General features: G+C 47.0%; 1 protein-coding gene across 1 annotated transcript in view; it reads right to left on the bottom strand.

Annotated features, from left to right (window-relative positions):
- MBOAT2 (membrane bound O-acyltransferase domain containing 2) overlaps window positions 1–23,570 on the bottom strand; it is a 114,117-nt gene extending 90,547 nt beyond the window's left edge. The window contains exon 1 of the mRNA XM_045084905.1: window positions 23,355–23,570. Within this exon, the coding sequence (XP_044940840.1) occupies window positions 23,355–23,429 (75 nt within the window). The 5' untranslated portion in view covers window positions 23,430–23,570. The remainder of the gene's footprint in view (window positions 1–23,354) is intronic.
- Window positions 23,571–23,966: the final 396 nt, after the last annotated feature.

Raw genomic sequence — 23,966 nt, 5'->3', positions numbered from 1 at the left:
ACTTGCAGGTCAGATCCCTGGGGCTTGCCATCTGAGACCTTCGCTGGGGCTGTAGCTGAAACACCTCCACAGGACCCCTCTATGAGCCCTGGGCTTCCTCACAACATGGTGACTGCGTTCGAAGGACAAGCACTCTGAGAAAGAGAGAAATAGAGACAAAAGCAGAGCCACACGTACTGGTGGGAGCTGTAACCTTCTAATGACCTGACCCTGGAAACCACCTCGTATCACTTCTACCATATTCTGTTAGTTGGAGTAGTCAGAAACCTGTCCGGGGTTGAGGGGGAAGAAAATAAAGTCCATTCTTGATAAGAAGTGATGAGAAATGGAAAGAGTGCTGTGGCCATTTTTGGAAAGTAAAATATACCACACGCTGAAATACAAAGTTAAAGGAAGCTCCAAAAGACATGAATAGCAAGAGAGAATATATATCCAAGACGTCACCATCTAGCAAATAAGAATCCCTGAAAGAGAACAACAAAAAGAGAAGGAAGAAGTTATCTAAGAAACAATTCCAGAGGATTTCCCAAAGTTAAAGAACATGAGTCATCAAACTGAAAAGAACTTACCAAGAATCCACACTGAGATAATGTGAAACTTGAGAACATCAAGAAAAACAGAAAATCCTATGAATCTTCAAGGGGAAAAAAATCAGGTCAACTACACAGTTAAGAGAACCAGACTGGCATCAGACTTCTCATCATCAAGTAGGTGGAAAAGTAACAACACAATGCCTTAAGAGTTATAAGGGAAAGTTATTTTCAACCTCAAGTTCTATGAAGATACTTTCAAATACATAGACTCAGAAAGCAGACTTCCCATGTGCTCTTTCTTAGGAAGTCAGTTGGAAATGTGCTTCAGCAAAATAAAAGTCTAAACTAAGAAAGATGGCCCAGGATTAAAGAAATAATGAATGTGGCTCAAACACGCAGTCAAAAGTCGCTGCAGAATGACCATGTTGCAGTAGGCTGATATGGCAACCAATCCAGATCAGAGAGGGAAAGCAGGAGGCTCTGGAAGACAATTACCCAAGGAGAGAAAAATAAATTCTCAAAGCAAACATGTTATTCTGAAGGATTTGGAATTCAAAACTTAAGTTAGCAATATACTTTCCAAATTTCTACAGTGGGCAATATTATTAATTTTAATAATAAAAAAATTTTATATAAAGAAAATTTTAAATTACCAAATTTAAAGGACAGAAAGCTATTAAGAAAAGAGGTTTTTAATTTTAAATTTAAATTGATTGTTTCTCTACCTAAAACTAAGTCTTTGGAAGTTTTTTTTTTCTACCAAGAGAAATAATGTAAAATAATGTAAAATCTTACACCCCCCAACCCACAAAACAAAGGCATTTTCCGTTCAGCTGCCAATGAAAATTACCAGTTTTTAAAGGTTTCATTCTGTGTCCTAGAAGAAGAAGTGATTTTCAAAACATCCATAACTCTAAAAAAGTGAGATTTTATTGCTTTCTAGCTGGTAAATCTACACAAAAACCATTTCCAACATATACTTTCATTCATTTTAGAAGTAGCCACCCGGGGGTGCCTGGGTTGGTCAGTTAAGCATCCGACTCTTGATTTTGGTTCAGATCATGATCTCAGGTATCAGAGATCGAGCCCTGCATCAGGCTCCGCCTTAAGCAGAGTGTCTCATGTCTCAGCAGGGTGTCTGCTTCTCTCCTTCTCCATCCCCCTCGGTCCCTCCCCCTGCTCACACACACTGTCTCTCTCCATCTCTGGAATAAATCAATCAAAAGAAGAAGGAGGAGGAGGAGAAGAAGAAGAAGAAGAAGAAGTAGTAGTAGTAGTAGCAGTAGTAGCAGCAGCAGTAGCAGTAGTAGTAGTAGGTTGTGCGCCCTGTAGTGAGGACCACCCAGTTCGAAGGTCACCGGACCCACCCTCTAGATACAGCCCCGCCTCACAGCAGCTGGAAAGGCCTGGCGGCACAGGGACAGCTGCACCAGTGCCATCTGTCCCAACAAGACCAGGCTTTGTCCTGCTGTTGGGAGGAGCAAGGCAGTAGTTTTAAGATCTGGGCCCTCAGTTCGGGGAAGCTGCTTCACACAGTTTGCCCGCACTCTGAAAGGATGACGGGGAACCGCTGCCACTTGTTGAGCAGCTACAATGTACGAAGGGGTCCGTTACCTGAACAAGGCTCTCCGTAACCTGGAAAAGAGTTAATAATATCCCCATTTTTTAAACGAGGAAATGGAAGCTCAGAAGGCCCAAGTAACGTGCTGAAGTAAGAGAGCAGGGGAGCCAGATTCAAGCTGAGGCCAAAACCAAAGATCACACTCAGTCCACTGGACCCCTCAAGTGCATACGACTAATTTACAACAGTTTGGGGAAAGACTGATGGAAAAAAAAATTTTTTTTTCAAAAATACAAAGGCTGATTCTGGACCAGGAGACTTAAACTGCCAGGAAGGTTCCAGGTCTTGTGATCCAGGGGGTCTGGGGAAACCTCCCTCACCTGGTAAAGCAGGATGGTCCCTGGGCTGGTATCCCTCCTCATAGCCATCTGGATCTCGACCCTACACACCTGATCTTGAGACCCTGTCTTAGGTGTCTGCCAGATGACATTTTAGCGCACGAGTGCCATCGTGCCTGGAGGAGACCGGGGGAGCTCCAGGGTGAGGACAGAGGTAGACTGCTTCGGCCAGAGTCAGCACAAGTAATGCTCTCCAGCCGGAAGGGAGCACCAGCTCACTGCGATGTGTGCCTTGTCACCAGGCACAGTTGGAACAATGTGTGACCACGCTGATGGGACGCAGAGACTGTGAAAACAGAAGCAATAATCAGGACAACAAGGAGCTCCGAGTCACAGATGCCTAACAGAGAAGGCAGATGGAGAGCTGACAGCGGTCTGGTAATAGTATCCGCCACGGACCAGAACTTACTGTCTTCTTAGATGCTATCAACATACATACGCATTCCCCAGCAGCATTTATGGACTGCTCCTGTTGAGATATGTCCAAAACAGAGTTCGCTGTATTTTTTCAGTGTTAATTTCTCCTACTTTGTCTTTGCTTTTTAATTAGAAAACACAGTCTAATGTTAACATGTGCAAACTAGCCATCACTCTGTGGGAGCCTAACTTCTTTATCACTACCTATTCATGAGAAGAAAAGAAACACAGTAAAACCTGGACAAAATGAAATATTCAGATTCTGCGTTGTTCTGCTTCCCTGGGTTCTTTGATGATACAGGAACTGTTTTAAGTACTACTGTTAAAAACCTTACATGTGTACGTATCAGTCCACTTTCTTTTTTTTTTTTAAGATTTTATTTATGTATTTGTCAGAGAGAATGAGCATAGGCAGACAGAGAGGCAGGCAGAGGCAGAGGGAGAAGCAGGCTCCCTGCTGAGCAAGGAGCCAGACGTGGGACCCGATCCCAGGACGCTGGGATCATGACCTGAGCCGAAGGCAGTTGCTTAACCAACTGAGCCACCCAGGCGTCCCTCACTTTCCTTTTTTGGTGTTAACTTTTTCCTATCTCCTCTTTGGCTTAAAAAGAATTTAAAGCAGATTCGTTTCTTTCTGACTCCAATACCCATATGCTTTCACTAAACCATTCTTCTTAAATATCTAGTCACTAATGGCTAAAAACCAACACAAAATCATCTAGTACCGGAGATTCAAGAGATAATGAAGAGTTTCTTCTCCCAAGAGCTTACAATCTAGTCTAATAAGTACAAAGGAAAAAAAAAAGGAGAGATTATAGTCCAGTATGTTCACTGCTATAAGTCATGATAAACACAAGTATTACAACACTAACAGTGGCTAATAGTGACTCAGCACTTCCTATGTTCCAAACCCTACACAGAGAAAAGACCTTATAAAGTCCTCAGCACATGGTGTATACTTGTTGGGGGGACCCTCTGTTCCCCAGGTGGCATGTTTCTCTTAGTAATGCCTCTGCCCCACCTACTTCTTCCCATCAGAGGAGAAGCGACTCACTCAACCTTCTGGGCTTTCTTTTTTTTTTTTTAACATTTTATTTATTCATTTGACAGAGCCCATGCGCAAGCAGTGGGGAACCGCTGAGAAGGGATCCTGATGCAGGACTCGATCCCAGGACCCTGAGATCATGACCTGAGCCAAAGGCAGGTGCTTCACCAACTGAGCCACCCAGGGACCTCCCTTCTGGGCTTTCTTCAAACCCACCAGCCTACAGCCTGCTTCCCTGGGTGGGAAGTTTACTGGGGAAGCTGTGTTTCTTCTGGGGAGAACAGACACCCAGCCCTGCCTGCAATGGGGGAGTTAAACTTACTCTGAAAAGTAAAGCACTGGGAGCTCCCGGAGCAGCTCCCCCAAGCCACCACCTCCGACTCCGCTTCTCTGGGTAAAGCTGACAATCTCACCCACGTCTCTCTGACTCTTGGAAATCTCTCCCTCTCTGGTCTCAGTTTGGCAAGAGGGGGTTATTAATGGCTCAATCCTAAAACTCCAACATACCATTATCTCCATTTTATATACAAGGGAACTGAGGCATCCCTAATTTGGTTGAATAACTAGTCCCAGTTTTCCTACCTAAAAAGCAGCACTACTGCCATTTCACACCACTGCCTCTTAGTAAGAAAAAAAAATGTTTCCAAATTGGTAATGCATTAATCTTAAAGGAAAATGACAAAAAAGAAATAGAAGTTAATGCTAAGACAGGTCATCTGTTCCATGACTGGCTGTTGATAAATTATATTTGGTGAGTTTTAGGAAGTGAAAGCTATAAAATACATATAATCATCAGGTTCACAGTTCATTAACACAATAGACAGTTTACTGATCACCTGCTATGTGCCAGGCCCCGTCCCAGACACCAGTGGGTAAAAACAGCCCCTGTTCTTGTGGACATTACATTTTAGTAAGAGAAACAGACAATAAACAAATGAATATATAATGTCAAAATGTATGAAATAATGTAAGATCAATATTTTAAAAAATATGACAGAAAGAGGAAAATGACAGGAGGCTCCTTATTTTTAAAGATTTTATGTGTTTTTAGAGAGACAGAGGGAGCACAAGTGGGGGGAGCAGCAGAGGGAGAAGGAGAGAAAGAAAAATCTTAAGCAGACTCCCCACTGAGCACAGGGCCCAATGCAGGGCTTGATCTCACGATCCTGAGATCATGACCCTAGCAGAAATCAACAGTCATGCTGAACTGACTGAGCCACCCAGGTACCCCCAAATGACAGGAGTTTCTATTTTCAAATGGGGAGATCGAGAAGGCCTCCTTTGGAAGGCCTTGAGCAGACAGCTACCCAAGGTGTAAGTGAGGGAGCACGCCACACAGACCTCTCTAGCAGGAATATCAAGTGCAAAGGCCCTGAGGCAGGAATATGCTTCAAATACTCCCAACAACTGTAAGAAGGCCAGTGCAGATGAAATAGAAAGGAGAAAAACCTGTAGGAAATTAGGTGTGACAAGCTGGTGGGGCCCAATTACGGCAGCGCTTGGGATTCTAGTCTCAGTAAGAAGAGAATTCCCCAGGGGGCCTTGAGCAGGGATAGGACCTATAACTTAATACTAAATGTCTCTCTTCGCTTTCTTTACAATGCATTTCCTATAGTAATGTGACAATTTTTTGTTTCTTCTTCACATTAGGCAGAGAATCAAGGAAGAGTGGAGTCTCCCTTTTATCCTCAGAAACACGAGGCTAAACTCACTAAGAGGAGGAGGAAGGAAAAATGGACGTGTGTGCTCAGTTAACCGTGACACCTCATCAGAGGTGGCTCAGGGTGACCTCTGCACATAAGGCAGGAGGATACCCAGCCTCCAGCGTCCCTTGGCCATACCATCCAGTCTGTAACTGGCGCGGTTCCTTTTTGCATTAAAGTCTAACTCAACACCACACAGACTGGGAGTAAAAGAGCTGGGAATGTAAACATGTAAGCGAATACCATGAATGGGTTAAGCAAGATACTGAAATTCTAGAAATGCTTTTGAGTAACTGATTTGTTTTAAAAACAAACAAGTAAACAAAAAACAAAAAACAAAAAAAACTGCTGGTAGACTTCCAAATGGTTTGGAGGCTTAAAAACTAATTTAGTATCATTTTTCTAAAAATTGGAAGTATCATCCTAAACACATGACAAACACCAGCAGGGGTAGCAGGCATAGGCACACTCGTTGGAGGGGTGCCAGGGATCTAGCCCTTACACCAAAGATCTTGCTCAGTCTAGTCAAGGAAATAACCTAGTAAACCGACACTTCTAAAAACTGTACAGAAGAACCCCTCACTCAGTGCCAGCCAGAGGCAAGGGATACAAGGTGGCCACAGGCCCTTGGTAGGGCCTCTTCCCAATCCATTCAACCAACTGCTGAAGGCAGGGGGACTGCGGGAAGCATGTCTGCGTGGTGGGGAGCCACTCACCCAAGCTGGGCAGCACGGGCAACTCGTCCACACGTAACACATTCCCATACAGAACAAGGTAAGGCAACTTCTTCTTTTATTTTTAAATAGGCTTGAACTCATGATGGTGAGATCAAGACCTGAGAAGAGATTGAGAGTCAGACGCTTAACCAACTGAGCCGCCCAGGTGCCTATAGACAAGGTGACTTCTAACGGGTGTAAGTCTGAAGAAATTGTCAGAAGTGAAAACATGATTAGAAATATTAAAAGAGAAAATAAACTGTGACAATTAAGAGAAAAAGGAGAAGTTCTCATAATTGTTCTTAAAAAACCCAGTAATTTTGCTATTGCCTCAGATCTAAGAAACCTCTTATCCTAAGGAAATAAACAAGCATATGTGCCAAATGTATATATTGGGAAATTTATTGAAAAATGATAACAAATTCTATATCACCCAAGGAATAACTAAACTATATATATCTAACTGTTGGAATATTATATAGGTTCTGAAAAGCAATTTAAGGGTGCCTGAGTGGCTCAGTGGGTTGGGCCTCTGCCTTCGGCTCAGGTCATGATCTCAGAGTCCTGGGCTCTCTGCTCAGCAGGGAATCTGCTTCCCTCTCTCTCTGCCTGCCTCTCTGCCTACTTGTGATCTCTGTCAAATAAATCAATAAAATCTTTTTTTTAAAAAAGCAATTTAATAAAACTGGAAACGACTCTCAAAATGTTTAATAAAAATAAAAGGTTAACAAAAATTTAATATTCGATATGTATCCAATTTTGTCTAAACACACACACACACAGACGAGTCAGCAAAAGTAGTCTTGAGTTGAAGAATAATGTGTGATATTCCAATTTTTATCTCTGTGCTCTGTATCTTATAAATTTTATACAATGAATTATGTATTGGTTTTTAAATCAGACAGAAAATACACAAACTGGGGCACGTCAGTGGCTCAGTCATTAAGTGTCTGCCTTTGGCTCAGGTCATAATCCCAGGGTCCTGGGATCAAGTCCCACACTGGGCTCCCTACTCGACAGGAAGCCTGCTTCTCCCTCTCCCACTCTTCCTGCTTGTGTTCCCTTACTCCGTGTGTCTCTCTCTCCATCAAATAAATAAATAAAAATAAAAATCTTTTAAAAAAAATACAAACTAAGATCATTTGCCTATTAGGGTACATAATACATCATTGGTAAAAACACAAATAAATTTTAAAAATGCATAAATATCAAATGAATTTGGATGTAATTTAAGAAGAATCAGCTCCCAAAGAGAGAAGAAAGACCTAATTTCACCCACTTTGCAAGTTACAGATAAACTGAAGTTTGGTTTTGCTCTGTTACTCAGCCCTAAACCACTGTTCTGCTTTGGTTAGGGTCTTGGCCTGTAAAAGGCCAAATGGCCTGATGCCTATTTCCTGGTATCCTTGAATTTCTCACTTATCTCAACTTTATCTCCTGAGATAACTTAACCTACCATTATTCTGAGCAGCAAGGGAACACCAATATTACAAACAATGTGCGTCATTCACATTTATTCTTTACGACGAATATTAACTTTTCAAATGTATGTACTTGAGCATTACACATTTAACTTGGAGTAAATTTGCCTTACAGGATTTCTATATTACTATTCTATCAAGTAAAATATAACTACATGTTTCTCATCACAAGAGTAAAATGCTGTTATAATTGAGTACAAAAGCAACCAGTTATCTGGTTCCATTTAAGTCATGAAAAAAGGACCTTTTTTAATGAAAATTCTGTATTTGGGGATTCTGCACATCTCCAGCAATTGAATTAAAAACAAAATAATCATTTGGCTACCTCAATTTCACATACAGAAAAACTCTGAAGTCACAATAATAACCGTCGTGAATCATACACACACACAATAAAAATACATCAGAAACTATGAAGAAAAAGAAGGCATAAAAGTGAACCGGGGCCGGGGCGCCTGGGTGGCTCAGTGGGTTAAGCCGCTGCCTTCGGCTCAGGTCATGATCTCAGGGTCCTGGGATAGAGTCCCGCATCGGGCTCTCTGCTCGGCAGGGAGCCTGCTTCCCTCCCTCTCTCTCTCTGCCTGCCTCTCCATCTACTTGTGATTTCTCTCTGTCAAATAAATAAATAAAATCTTTAAAAAAAAAAAAAAAAAGTGAACCGGGGTATCCAAAACGTTTTGTTTCTCACTAATTAAACCTCACGTCAACAGTCTTCATAAGAACGTTTGAGAAGACAATTCCTATTGTTTTAAATCTATGGAGGGAAACATGTTTGCAGAATTAATTAGAAGACATCGTCAATCATTTTCAGGAGTTGAAGACAAAGACATTCTCAAGACCCGACTATTACTCGGGTAATAGTCTGCTTTAACTCGATGTTGGTATTAACCATTCAGCCATTACGCATTTGACCAAAACGGTGACTTGAAAGACCTACTTTAACACCATCTTAGATGGCGCTTTTCCAGCATGTCATCCCCGCTCTTCTGGTGGGCTCTTTTTTTCACACCTGATCACACCATCAGCCAGCTGCGTACAGCAAGGCCAGGGGGTCTACAGTGGCATTTGGGACGTGCCCAGTGGTTTCCATCCCCTCGAATGTACCATGGATGAAAACATGCTCCATTACTTGACCTGTAATTTTACTTTTTAGTACACAGTAATAAATAACAGAAGCAAAACCCAATAAATCTGTGGACAAGCATGCCAACAAGCTTGCCAACGATGCAATAGTCTGAAAAGGGCAACAGCTGAAACGGAACCTCCAGGTGTGGGACGCACCCCAGGAGAGCTGCAGGTGCGTGCGCAGGAGGCCCTGATCTCCGGATGGGAAGACCTGGGGTGCTGACGCCTAAGTTATGAAGGGCGGTTGCTCATAAGCCAACTGTGTAAAGAAAGAATGGACCGTCACTGATGACCCAACAGGTGACCATGAAGAAACGGGCTTAAACCGAGCATTTCTGGATTATTTCAGAAAGTTTATGGGCCGCAGGATGGCAAGCTCCATCATAGCTGCCGCCATCCCGGAATGGAACGGACGGCCCGAACAGAGGGAGCAAGCTCTCCATCAGAGAGGGCTCAAGGAGAAGCCAGACGGCCACCCGCCGGACACGTCCCAGCACAGGGCGCCTTTCACGCGAGTCAAGCTCACCAAAGGCACCACGGCAGCCATCGCTCCCGGAGGCTTGCTCTGCGGAACACATAAAGCGAGCCTCAAGTGACTCACATGGCCTGTGACACTCCATGGCAGAACCACAGCCTGAACCCAAGCTGGCTCCAGCACCTATGATCTTAACCACTGGAATCTTAAACGAAGCGTGCTGGCCTGTGAGCCAGTGACACCCTGGGACCCTGCCCACGTCCTCTCACTCTGCAGGATGAGGCCCCACGTGCAGGCTGGCCAGCAGTCAGTGTTTGCTGGAGGGAGCCTGCCCTGCTTTCCTTCTAGAACAGTTTCCTCCATTGCATGCTGCACCGTCTCTCTAGGATGCCAGGAAAATTCATCCTTCAAGATTCTGTCTCGAGCATTACCCGGCCTGAGCAATGTGAACCCGAGTGACAGCTGCTTTTCCCTAGCTGATTCCAGAAGCTGATGGACCCTGCTTGGCTCTTCCACAGTCACAGAACTGTCTCTGGATGTGGCTGCCCAGGGAGACAGCACTGATCAGCCTCCAGCCCCACACCCCAGCCGTGACCTGTAGCCATGTGACAAAGCTCTACAAGAGGAATGTGAGTCACAGTGGTATGTATATGCCACTTCTGGCCCACAGCTGTGACCGCATGGGTTCTCTCCCCCGGAGCCCTCCAAGTTCTCCAAGTACAGTCGCCAGGGCAGCGGCAGTAACATCACCTGTGAACTCACTACTCCTGCAAATAAAATCATCAGGCCGAAGCCCCGGCCTAGTGAATGAGAAACCCTGTTCCCAGGGCCCAGCAGTCTGCTCCAGCCAGGGCAGCGGGGGCCCCTGAGGCCACCCCAAGTTTAAGGACCACTGCTGTAACCAAGCCAGCCCCAGCCAGCTGACAGTAAGCCCCGGGTGGAAGAACACCGTGTTGAGAGGACGGCGGGGGTCCGCAGGTCCAGGCGTGTCACCATGCTCCAGCCTCGACCATTTGCGCGGACACTGTGATGTCAGGAAAAAGAAACTCCTATCTTTTTTTTTTTTTAAGATTTTACTTATTTGACAGACGGAGATCACAAGTAGGCAGAGAGGCAGGCAGAGAGAGAGGAGGAGCAGACTCCCCGCTGAGCAGAGAGCCCGATGCGGGGCTCGATCCCAGGACCCTAGAATCATGACCCAAGCCGAAGGCAGAGGCTTTAGCCCACTGAGCCACCCAGGCGCCCCAAGAAACTCCTATCTTTAAGTCACTGGCTTACTGCTGGGATTCTCCGTTGTAGCAGCCTTACCCAGACTAATCCCAACATCTCTCCTCTGACCCTCGTGTGCTGTAAACACGTGTCCTTCTCCTCCTGCTGCACGAGGAGCTCAAGAACCCGAACCGCTTCTTACCCATCTTCACATCCGGGACCTGATAAACCCCTGGCCTATATTACACACTCAGTAAACCATGATATCTACTGACCCCACCTCGCTTCCCCACCAAAATGGTGACTCCTGACACCAGGAGTGATACCATAACCAGTTACTGGTTAAAGTGATACCATAACCAGTAACTTCCCTTTTGTTTTTTTTTTTTTAATATTTTATTTATTTAAGAGAAAGAGCACAGACACAGAGGGAGAAATAGAGGAGGAAGCAGGCTCCCCGCTTAGCAGAGAGCCCAAATGCAGGGCTCGATCCCAGGACTCTGAGATCATGACCTGAGCCGAAGGCAAACACTTAACCAACTAAGCTACCCATGCACCCCAGCAACTTTCCTTTTTTAAAAAATGTTCTAAAAGTCGGGGTGTCTGGGTGGCTCAGTCAATTAAGCATCTGCCTTTGGCTCAGGTCATGATCCCGGAGTCCTGGGATGGAGCCCCATATCGAGATCCACATCGGGTTCTCTGCTCGGTCGCTTCTCCCTCTCCCTACCCCCTGCTCATGCTCTCTCTTGCTATCTTTCTTTTCTCTCAAAAAAAAAAAAAAAAAAAAGGTCCCAGGGCACCTGGGAGCTCAGTTGTTAAGCGTCTGCCTTTGGCTCAGGTCATGATCCCAGGGTCCTGGGATTGAGCCCCACATGGGCTCCCTGCACAATGGGGAGCCTGCTTCTCCCTCTCCCACTCCCCCTGCTTGTGTTCCCTCTCTCGCTGTCTCCCTCTGTCAAATAAATAAATAAAATCTTAAAAAATAATCCCAAAAGTACCAACATTCACTGCAGACTACAACACTATAACTTACACATTTCCATATCATTCTCAAAGGATACCAGTTTGTCAAGGTTTGTCTTCTACATGACTCCTACCTAGTTTATTTGATTCCCGGTTTCAGAGAAGGCTCTGGATTTCAGTCGCAATCCACCTCCCCGGGATAGGACTTACGATAATACACAACACACTTGGCTTTCCCTTGCTGTGCCTCTCCCTGTCGCACACGGCTGGCTGTCCAACACAGGGATGGCTGATCGTCCTAATCCGCATCACCAACTGAGCCAAGGCACACTGACCTACAGGGCGATCTTCATTTCATAAGAACTAAACCTTCAGTATCCTACATTTATCTGATCTAGAGTTATGGACGAAATAAGGAAAGGTAGTTTAACATTTTCATTATTTTCCAGAGGCCCTTGTTTTCAATAAAATCAATACAAAAAGCAAAACAACCCAGAACCAGTCTTGGGCTCTGTTCCAATTTATTTTGTCTTTGTTGAAGTGGTCCCAACATCCTTTTGTCTTTAATATTCTCAGGATTTTTTTTTTTAAATCTACTCAAGTGTTGGCTACTGAATTACTTTATAAATTATTTTATAAATTACAGTCCTATGTGGTAAACTCTGAGTCAGTGCCAAAAACCTTCTTAGAACAGCATATTTCCCCATTAATTTATATTTCCTGTACTTTAAAAAAAGAAACCACTTTAGAATGGAATCCTTCCAATCCATATTGAAAATTGTAACAAATATACAGTTTGACAATACCCAAAATTCCCTTTCGGTTGTGACAAGTTTATCAGAATTTCTATTCAAACCCAATGGAAGGCTGAAGCTCAATTTTGTGATGCCAAATACACCAACTTTCCTTTACTCTGGGATTTAACGATATTTTACAAGAACAAGAGGAAAAGACACACTGATACTCTAGGAGAAGTACAGAAACCAGCTCATAGCAGGATTATGGTCTTAGAGACTGAGGACCCCTTAAGTATCTCCAAACCTAGGCAGGACCAGCAAGGGAAGCTCCACCGTGCCCTCCACCTTCATCTTCTCGGCTCTACTCAGACACCCAGTCTTCGTCATTTCTATTCTTGGTAAGCAGCTAACATGAACAGCTGTGCCAGTCTTGTATTAGAAAAGGCACGCTAAGACTCACAGTGCAGCAACTGTAGATTAAACTTAAACTCCAAAGCCTGAACAGTTATCACAAGACAAAATACTCTGGCCAAAATTCAATGCACACTCCAAAGAAACTGAAAAACTGGTAGGGGCTTGTAAAGCAACCAAGACCTTTTCAAATATTATTCTCTATTAGCTAGACACTTTTTTAAATGTCACACCCCATTAAACAGCCTGGACAACTTAGATCAATTAATCACTGTAAAACTGGACCTGCAAAAAGAAAGAAATGATAGTTGTGTGAGATTCCAACCTTCCCTCTCTAAAGGGATATTAACTTTCTGGGGCGCCTGGGGGGCGGAGTCGGTTGGGCGTCAGACCCTTGGTTCCCTTCAGGTCACGGCCTCATGGCGGTGGGATGGAGTCCCACCCTGGGCTCCACGCTCAGAGCGGAGTCGGCTTTGGTTCTTCCCCCCCCCCTCCGCCCCCCACCCCCGATCTCTCTCTCTCTCAAATAAATGGATAAAATCTTCAAAAAAAAAAAATAAATAAAGGGGATATTGATGTTCAAGATTATTTCCAAGATGTGACCTACTCCCAAGGGAGAGAACTAGTTTGGGGAAAACTTAATTTGAAATTCTGTTGGCCAATTTAAGGATGAAATTGCCAAGTGATGAAATCTAAGAAATACTTCTTCCAACTACTGCGTGACAGAGTTCTCCAGCCCCCTCCAGTCCTGAGGGCCGGCGATAGTTATCATCCGGTCTACTCTTGTGCCAGGGCAATAAACTTCAGAGTGGACTGACCACTGTTCACTCTCACAGAAACTGCTACCTACTTCTTAACAGCCAATAAGCTAAATCTGGGCTACATGTGTTGTTGGAGCTCAAAAAAAAGAAAACTTAAGGCTATTTCAGCCAAAAATTTTTAAAAAAATTCACAGAAATCTAGCATTCCAGTTTCCCTTGAAAAATCAACTTTGGTAACCATCAGCAAAAGGGAGTGAGGGCTTTCCTTTCAGAGTGGGCATAGGCTTTCCAGATGGCCATGCTGTCCATGCCTCATAAAAGGGCCACATCAACACAGACAGATGTTCATTCACATTCCTTGCCTGGTGCCCTCTAGACATCTGAATTTGGATTTTATGTTGGCACTACTAATTCCCCTGACCTATGACCTGGTCAGCTAGAGGGCACCTTCCAATAAACAAAAACTCCCAAGGTTTACTCAAAGTTTAATGCTGGTCTCTCAGGCAATTCTGCTTTTATACATACGATGAATTTCTAGAACTTCATTGAAGGTCTTTACATTTGTTTTTGAAATGTAATATTGTTAAATCAGATGCATTCCGTTCAATCACTGCTGGGCACCCACTAGACGACGGTTTCCCAAAAAAAGTCTTTCCATTCAGTTTTAACACGGGTCCATCTGAAACTAATGACACACTATACCCACTCTACCCTAACTAACTGAATTTAAGTAAAATAAGTTTGAAAAAGGAAAAAAATAAAAAACAAGGGATCACCTAAATATCTTTCATATGTGTAAATCTACATATAATTTAGTTTCAAAAAGAAAAGGGTTGGGGGGGGTGGCCTAGGTGTCTCAGTTGGTTAAAGGTCTGCCTTCAGCTGAGGTCATGATCCCAGAGTCCTGGGATCAAGCCCTCACTCTCCCTCTCCCAAATTAACAAATAAGATCTTCTTTAAAAAAAGTTAAAAAGAAAAGGATTTAGAATTTGTTTATATAAGCAGAGAGCTATTTATTTTATTTTAATATACATGTATGTAACTGAGTAACTTTAATATATCTAAAATTATATATTATCTGTAAGTCTGACCTTCCACAAACACCTACTTTGGCCCAGAAATCCTCTAAAAACTAAGAAAGTTTCTGTGGGATTATGGATTAAAACAGAAAGTATGTTACATTTTTGTCCAGTGCCTAGATAGGAGCAAGGCGAGCTGGTCAGAGGCCCGGCTTTCACAGAACAGTGAGGTCCATCTGCCTGGCAGCTGGGGAGTCCCCTAAGTTCCGCACCCCACAAGGCCACTGGCTGACCCAGAGGATCCCATGGGGGAGACATCATCGCAAAAAAGCCCTTCTGGAAGGGCCCGACTGACAGGGGAGAGGGCGTGGCACCAAAAGCCGCAGGCCTTTGTTCTTCCTGAATAAAGACAATTATGCACTCTGAAGGCTTCTTTATTCTGAATCTCTTGATAACAATGCTGATAAAGCTTCTCTTTTCAATCACCGTAATCACCCCTTACCACCAGACACTGTAATCTTTTAGCTGACAATACTGGTACCTCTCATGGTTATCTTCATTTCCTTTCGAACAACCATCACAGTCCTCCAAAATTCTCCAAGGCTTTACCAGTCGCCTTGTAAGTAACCCTCGTGAAGAAGAGTCAGCCAAAAGGGCGGTGCAGCTGGCTTCTAAGGGATGCCCCTGCGGTGCGGGCTTCAGTGAGCCTTGCAAGGCAGGCCCGGGAAGCTCAGGCCTTACGCGGCCACTAAGACGCCCAATGGGGACCCACTGGCAGAGACCAAGTCATGGGGTGGGGGGCCTGAACCCAATCTGGGGCGCTCCTAGCCAGCTGGGCTGCACAGACGAGGAAGGGCCCCTCCCAGCGAAGGGCCATCGCTGATTTCCCGGCCACCCCCCCACTGAGCGCCCCCTGTGTGCACAGTGAGCCTCCACGATGCCAGCCACACCCCACTGGGCACGGCCCACCTGTGGCCCCATCTTACAGACCAGGCCGCTGCCACTTGCAAGAAATCAGGGGATGGTGGGGCCGCACCGCCCAGAAGCGATGACCACGGTGCCCGTCTGGGCTCTTCCCCGCGGGAGTCCCGCCGACTCCAAGGACAGTCTACGCCAGCGCTGGTCCTGAGCGTGGGGGACACAAGCCGGTGTCAGAGGAGGCTGCTGTGCTCAGGCACCTGAGAGCCCAGCCGGGGGAGGTGTGAGATATGCACACAGTAACTCATCCCAAGGGGCTGGGGTCAGGGCGGCCAAGGCAGGAGGGGGCATGCGACAGGGCCAGGGAGGCCTCCTCCAGGGGTGGCCACATGGCCCGAACTCGAAGGGGGATCCTCCCGCCACGGCCTTCTGGGGCTGGAAGGTACTCACGTGGGAGAAGTGGCCGGAGGAAAGGGGAAAGGCCCCAACATGTGCCCACGAACTCCTTCCGAGGTCAGACAGGTCCCGAGGGCGGAGGGTCGGGCGGGAGAGCAGAGCAGGGGAGAGGCTAAGCGGGGCGGGAGGCTTTGGCCTGGAAGGAGCGGACTCGGGGGGCAGGGGAGGGGGGGGTAACAGGACCGAAACGTTTCAGGGAGGCTCCACCGAGTGAGGGCACAGTCCTGCTGGGCGGCGGGGCAGGATCCGACCTCAGCTCCACCACCACTTGTCGCCGGGCCTTCGGCCTCCTGCGGCCCCAAACCAGGGGGCAGGTCCCGAACAGTGAGAAAGAGCGAGCAGCCGCGGAAGACGTGCGTACCAGGCCTCTGCTTCGGGCCACGTTCTCAAAGGAGCAGCGCCCCTCACCCCTCCCCTTCAGGAAAGACCCCACGTTCCGACCCCTGACACGGTCTACACGAGCGTCACCAGCGATAAAGGACCGGGTCGAAGGGAGACGCGGTCACGACTCAACAAGACTGGTCCGTTTCCCAGCCCGACCGCCTGGAGGAACCGTGAATTTAATTCTCCCAAATCTTGTGACCGAAGGGCGCAGGCACCAGCACCCAGCACCCCATCTCGGAGGCCACCGTCGAACGATGACATACAGTGTTTGAACAGCATCACGCTTTTACAGCCTTTCGGTCGCGTGGAGACCCTTGAAAAGCCCTGGGACGCCCAGGGCGGCGGGAGGTGAGGGCGAGGAGGAGCCCGCTCCGAAACACCGGTTCCCTGGCCCTCGTGCAGGAGGCTCTGGGTAGACGCCGAGAATCTGTATTTTTTAACAACAAACCCAAGTGGTTTTTGATACAAGCGATCTCAGGGCCACGCCTTCATGAAAAGGCACAGCCAGCGCGGCGCAGGCCCCGAGCTGTGACGGGCCGCAGCCCGGGACGCACCCGACGAGGGCGCGTCTTCACGTTCGCCGCCGGATTCGGCTGTGAGGCTGGACGCAGAAGCCCGATTCCAATGGTTGTCCGAGGGAAAATGGAAACAGCAAGAATCAACTCTTCTTTCAAAATGTATGACTGAGAAGAGACAGAAGGAGGCTGTGCGCTGAGGAGACTGACAGGGTTTTGTTCGTATACAGCAGGTAGAGAAATGAGTGATGCCGCAAAATGCTTACTCGTAATCACATCGTTGTGGGTATTTGAAAGCCCTCCGGACCCATCGCCCACCTTAACTCCATGCCCCCAAACCATCAAGTGCCCTCTGAAGGAGACACCGCAGGACACGAGGCTGCGAGGGGCACAGGGATTTACCTCCCAGGCTCCTCCCTCAAGTTCAGCGGGGGAGGCCACAGCACCTCTGGGAACAGCCCCTAGGACCCCCCCTTGGGGTTCTGCTCCTTCCCTCTCCTTGTCTCGCTGGGCCCAGGGACGCAGGTAGGGGGGACTGTACTCCTCGGTGCTCCTTCCCCTACACCTGCCCTTATCTTAGTAAATAGTTCCGAAGGTCTCCTTGGTTACCCAGTTCAATCCGGCTGCCACCAGAGCCGGGACTGACACACAGAACAGGAAGCAGAATAAAGGCCAGAAGAGGATCAGATTCAAAATGCTTTTGTGGTTCAAGTAAGAAATCCGTCACTTCGGATGGGATTCAGAAAAAGATTTATACGCGAGCGAGGTGTACTGGACGCGGCGCTGGAAGAATGCTTTAGGATTTGGATAAGCCCAGGAAGAAGGGACGCGTCATTAGGGCCGAACTGTTCAGATCTCCTGAATCCTGATTCTATCTCTTCAGGCATCAGCTGGTTCTCCACCTTTTCCACACCCCACGGATGGACCAAAGCATGACTTCAGGCTTCAACCAAGTCACTCATAAAATCATTCAATGATCACTCTGCTGAGGATTGTGTTTATGGCATGGTTTTTTTTTTTTTTTTGGCTTGTTTTATTTTTTAAAAAATCTTGTCAAATTCCATCATTATGGAATCCCACCTGTTAGCAGACTGCGGGCAAAAGCTGTGTGTATGTGAGTTGTTTTGATTATTTCCCTGGAAAGTCAGCCACAGAGACGAGGGTTATCTGTACCTATCAAGGCAGACCCACACAGGGAGCTCGAAAGAGGGGGACAAAGAACTCCTGAAGTTGTGAAGCAGCAGAAAAGCCACTTCTGACTCCAAATTCAAAACTAGATTTTAATCCTAATTTAATCACTGTGTGGGCATAGGACTGAACCTCCACCTCATACTTCCCTTCCTAAAAAGGAAGTCCCAAAGCTTAAAACCGGAATACACAGGCACAGATGTTGACTTACACACCCTTCACAATCTGTGGGGAGGAAAGGTGTGTCAGACATGTATCAGGAGCGGGGCGCCTCACACAGATCATGTGTTTTAATCTTCACGATAATCTACAAGTAGGTGTAACTTATTATTTATTTTACAGATGAGGAGACTGGGGCTTAAAGAAAAACACAGTAACGTGCCAAAGAGCCGGGGGCCGGCCGAGTCTGGCTGCAGACCCAGCCATGCCTTCCCCCCACCGCACCACACTACTACTTCCTACAGCTAAAGAGACAGAATTTGGGGAAACCAATGTTAACTGCAATGTTTGGGGCATGTGGTTATTCTGCTTAGCTGCCTCAGATGAAACACAGAGGCCATTTCAATTCTTCTGTTGAAAACGTCTTCAAAATGTATTAGTCCATTTTCCTCCCTTAAGTTCTTATTTATAAACTCGGTCCAGAAAGAATTTGGGGCAGCTTCGTCAGTTAATGAAACAAACACAGAATCATGGAATTTTAAAACGAAGCACAACACACATTTTACACAGAAGGAAACTCATTTATGTAAAGTGACATATCTAAAATTAGTTAACTGACAGGGCCTAAAATACAGACTCAAGATTCCGCGTTCCATATGCCTTCCTTATTAAAAGGAATCTTCCACAGCAGATTGTCTCATATTTCCTGGTTCTCACGATGAAGACTGATGCTCATTATGGGTGTAAAAGTAGACAGGACAGACAAATGAGTTAAATATTTATGTCCTAAACCTAAAGCATTCAAATGGCGGCTTTAAAATAAAATTAAGCCTTGATCGACTTGTTCTGTTGCTACTCACCTTCTTCCCCCTAAAACTCATATTCCGAAAAAGGCCCAATACTGAAAACTCCACTTACTTCTTCATCTGTAAAATGGGGTTCATTACTGCACAGACCTGTAGGAGGATTAAATAAGCTAATGTCTTAAAATGCGCCTTTCCCAAACGTATTACTTCACTGGATGCCTACATCATGGGGGGTGGGGGACTGGATATACTTAAAAGGTCAATCGACAAACTGACCAAAAATGGAACCAGGATTTAATAAGCCTCCATCCACACTTCTTTCCCTCTTACAGACATGCACGGCTTCCCCTATTCCAACCATCACCAACAGCACTTCAGTGTCTGCGAAGTTCTTTATCTCCGTTCTCTCCCTGCAAAATACACGAGCAACCCAGATCTACAAGAGCGATGTACAAAAATGATTTGCCACGTGTTAAGACTATAAACTAAAACTGACCTTTGAATCAAATGGTTAATAACCATAACACGGATACCACAGACATAATATATGTGCATATGGGGGAACTGTATCAGACCTTGAATCTCATCGGACTACACAAGGCGTGGCGAAGCTCAGGGAAATCCTACAGGTCTGTGCGCTGTAAGGTGTTACCCACGGTAATTATTACCTGACTTCTGACTTCGCGGGATTGGCTATAGTAGGTCAGCCTCCTTCCCCCACCGACCTTTTTCTCCCTCCTCCAAACCTTTCAAAATTCTATGAGTCTCCCTCTTGCCCTCTCTCCCCGCCCAAACAGCTCCATCCATCATCTCTAACACAATGACCCTGTCCCCAAACAGGACTGGCTGCCAAGAACGCCAACACAGATACCCTGTCGCTGGGGAAATGTACTCCAGTTTCACAGTATCCCTCCGAGATTACACAGCACCATGGGCAGTAAGGACGGAAAATGGTAAAAGGGAAAGAGAGTAAAGTGGAGGAGAGGAAGACAGCAGAGCGGCCTCAGTCGGTAACTCGAGAGCTGCGTCAATCAGATGTATCAGAACGGATGATACGATAAGATTAAAAAAAAAAAAAAACAACAATAACAACAAAAACTCTAAAAACTAGGTTGATCTGGGACACATAATTATTCTTACTTTGGGGTCTTTAAAGAATTCACCACACCAGCAGCTAAGAAAGAGCGTGATTACACTCAGTGACATCTGATGGCTTCTCCACAGCGCGCTTGGCCCTTGTCTTGGGACCACTCTCCCTCTGTCCAGATCCGCCTCAAAACCTCTTTCCATCTGCCCCCTCCATGACACAACCTAGAAATAAAGTCACCTGGAATGCACGGCCTAGAATGGGGAAACATCAGATGCTTAAGGCATCATTTACCCTCACCCCAAATTGGGGGTAATATTTTTATTTAAACTAAAGGCATACTGAACAAGGACTATGGTTACCTCAAGGACACTCTGCAATGCTCAGGATTAACCAACCCAGGAGTCTAAGGCGGAATCTTCCACTCCTCTCCCTCCCCTGGTCTTACTTTCTCTCTTAACTGACACCCCACAATGTACATTTGTAAATTCCATACAGACCAGGATCTCTGTTGTTTCATGAATTCTACACTCACTCTTACACGAGAGTGAAACGATTTTTCTGGCCCTGAGGTCCTTTTCTTCCTCTGACATTCAACAACTGCCCTTATAATTTCCTAAATTTTCAAAACACTGTTAATTAGCACATACCAAATTAACATACTAACAAGTTATATTTTTACACTTTTCATTTCCTGATTTGTCTTTTTCCTGTTGAATCACACTATTTGATTACAAGTAATTCTTGAGGCTTCCTCTCACCTTGGACTCAATTATTTACATGTTACAAAAATGTATTTCTATTGTGCTCAATTTTAAAATAAAGATTGAATGACTCTTTATGCATCCAATTTACAACATGACTTTTTAGTTGTTGCAAGTTTTCTTGGCAAAAAGATCAATTCTTCAGCGCTTCAAAGAAATAGTGTATTAACGCTATAAAAAGTTAAGGCGGGCGCCTGGGTGGCTCAGTGGGTTAAGCCGCTGCCTTCGGCTCAGGTCATGATCCCAGGGTCCTGGGATCGAGTCCCGCATCGGGCTCTCTGCTCAGCAGGGAGCCTGCTTCCCTCTCTCTCTCTCTCTGCCTGCCTCTCTGCCTACTTGTGATCTCTGTCTGTCAAATAAACAAATAAAATCTTTAAAAAAAAAAAAGTTAAGGCATGTGTGATTATTAAACCAAATTCTTAAGATTTGCTTAGAGAAGAGGAAACAACTCAAAATACAAATGGCTGCAAAAATTCAGAGCGGCCCCAAGGGAATGAAGGTTGTCCACGATACCAAATCGAGACCCACAGATAAGAAAGAAGTCAAAATTTCAAGTCCTGTCACCTTCCCTTGAGACTCCTGTTTATTTCAGTACTGAAAAGAACTTGCTCTGGATTGCTGAGATGTTTGCATGAGTTCACTAATATTAAATCGCTTTAAAAAGTTATAAGCATATAAATTAAAAGGTATTAGCATAGTGGAAAAAAAAACCATCGTGGTGAGCAGAGAGAGAAAGAATACACCTGCTCCCTAAAATTAATGAAAAGTCATATGGGGACAGATGGTAACTACACTTATCTGGGGAGCACTGTGTCATGCACAGAATTGTCCAATCACTATGCTGTACACCTGAAACTAACATAACACTCTATGTCAACAATCTTCAGGTAAAAAGAAAAAAGTCTGAGACCTATCTCCCTTGCTCCTCATTATCAAAAAAAATTTTAAACAGATTTGTATCTTGCATTTGCGGATTCCCTGGCAACAACCTACTTTAAGTCGGGGGTGTAATACACTAAAAGGTCATACAGTAGTTCAGTTTCAAAAAGTGAGAATCCTCCACAGGGCTGAGAAGATCAAACAACAACAACAACAAAATCCTAAGTTCTGATCAGTTTTTTAATAAACAGAAGAGGACCTTCTTCCAGTATATGATAAATTTCACTCCTGGTACTTTATTAGTCCAGTATGTGTTCTAACTGTTGCTCAAGATCTGTAGGGGATAGGTATTTTACCATGAATCAAAAATTATGACTGAAATAGAAGTAAGGTATTCCAATCCAAATGGAAAGGAGAATTTCTTATATATTCAGGCACACTTCAGTCTTTAAAAAAACAAAAAGCAAAAAACCAGTAAAGGACAAAGCAAGTTACTGTCCTAATATCAGGCACAAGAGTGGTTTCCCATCCTGCTGCCCTGACACAGAGGAATCCTGCCTCGTAAATGACATCCCGATGACAACAAATGACAGCCACACTCTCAAGGAAATGACAGTGAACCCGGATCCCTTGTAAAGTGCAAACACGCCTAGATCCAGCACACCTGAGATAATTCTAAGCCAAAAATTCAGTTAATTACCTCTAGCCTGGGGCTAGAGCAATTACCTATTCCCACCGCCTCCTTCCCCAACAACTACCCTCAATGTCACTCGGAGAAAATACTTCTAAACTTTTTCTGAATAAAAATGGCGCAGCTTTCCCCATCACAATACTCTTTATTTCTCCACAATCCTAAGGCCTTTCACACAAACTCAACCGGTCTCATCTAAATACCGCCCCCCTTCCCTACACAGTGTCTTATGGTTTTTTGAGGGGTGGGAGACAGGGAGGGGTAAGGTGTCTCCTTCGAACTACAAGGCTGCAACTTTCTCAGCTAGGAACCCTGGGATTATTATCTCACTTTGACTTTGCTTCCTAACCTCTGCCTTCCCCGCAAACTGTTGCCTCTCTGTGCAACAAGCCACACTTCAACGCCAACTGTCCCGAGGTGCAGGTCGCAGCGCCCTAAGCCGGCCTCCCCCACGCCACGCTCGCGGGTCCAGGGCACTCTCCACGAGGTACGTCCATCCCGCTTCCCCGTGGGGCATTCGGTGCCACGCGCGCAAGACACAGGCACCCCGGCTTCGCCGAAGCACTGCCGTTCTACCCCATCTACACCCGTGCCCACACGCACTGCAAGTGGCTTCGGGACTCGGGATCGCCCAGTGCCCGGCGCACGCACGACCGGGGTCGGGAGCCGCCGTGGCGGGCAGCAGGGCCAGGCATGCACGCGCGCACGTCGGTGCCCGGAGGGCCCCCCCCCCCGGGGCGGCACGGGCACGCCGGGATGGGGGCTGGGTGGGCACGCCGGGGAGGGGCGGCCGGCGCGAGATGGCGCGCGGACAATAACAGGCGGGTCGCCCCCTCCCCTCAAGGGGCGGCCCCCGCCGCAGCCCGTGCCCCGCGTCCCGGCTCCCGCGCGGATGGCACACGGCCGGGGAGGGGGCGGCGAGGGCGCGACGCCAGCAGGGCCGCCTCGGGTACCTGGTCGATGGGCAGCTGCACGGCGTTGCTGAGGGGCTGCAGCAGGGTGGAGCCCGTGGTGCTGGTGGTGGCCATGGCCGGCCTGGCGCTCCGCCTGCCGCGCTCCGGCCGCCCGCGCCGCTCGCCCGCGCGCCGTGCCGGGCGACGCCGAGGATGGGGATGCAGCCGGCGCGCCTGCCCCCTGGCCGCCCGCGGTGTGAGCGGCGCGGGGCGGGGCCAGGGAGGGGCCGGGGGCGGTGACCGGCTCGGCCCTCCCCCAGCGCCCCCGCCCGCGCCCGCGCGCCCGCGCCCCTGCCCGCGCCCGCGCCCGCGCCCCCGGCCGCCCGCGCCCGCCCCGCCCCCTGACTTCCAGCAGCTTCCAGCGCCCCCTCCCCACCTCGCGCGCCCTCGCGCCAGACAGCCCCGCCGCCCAATCGCGGAGCGGCGCCTCGACGCCCGCAGCCAATCAGAGGGCGCCGGCCGCGCCGCGCCCCACCCCTATCTCAGGCCTCGGCGAGGGGCCGAGGGGCGGCCTTGCTGCGGCGAAGGGTTGTTCGCGGGCGGCTCTGCGCGGCGCGGGTGTAGGGATTTCGCCCTGTGACCCCTGTCTTCGTCCTTCCCGACAGTCGGCGG

This window comes from Mustela putorius, unplaced genomic scaffold (genome assembly GCF_011764305.1).
Source record: "Mustela putorius furo isolate JIRA1106 unplaced genomic scaffold, ASM1176430v1.1 tig00000813_pilon_pilon_pilon, whole genome shotgun sequence".
In the NCBI taxonomy this organism is placed as follows: Eukaryota; Metazoa; Chordata; class Mammalia; order Carnivora; family Mustelidae; genus Mustela; species Mustela putorius.
Note: the sequence above shows the minus strand (reverse complement) of the source record. Positions and strands in the feature narration are given on the sequence as shown.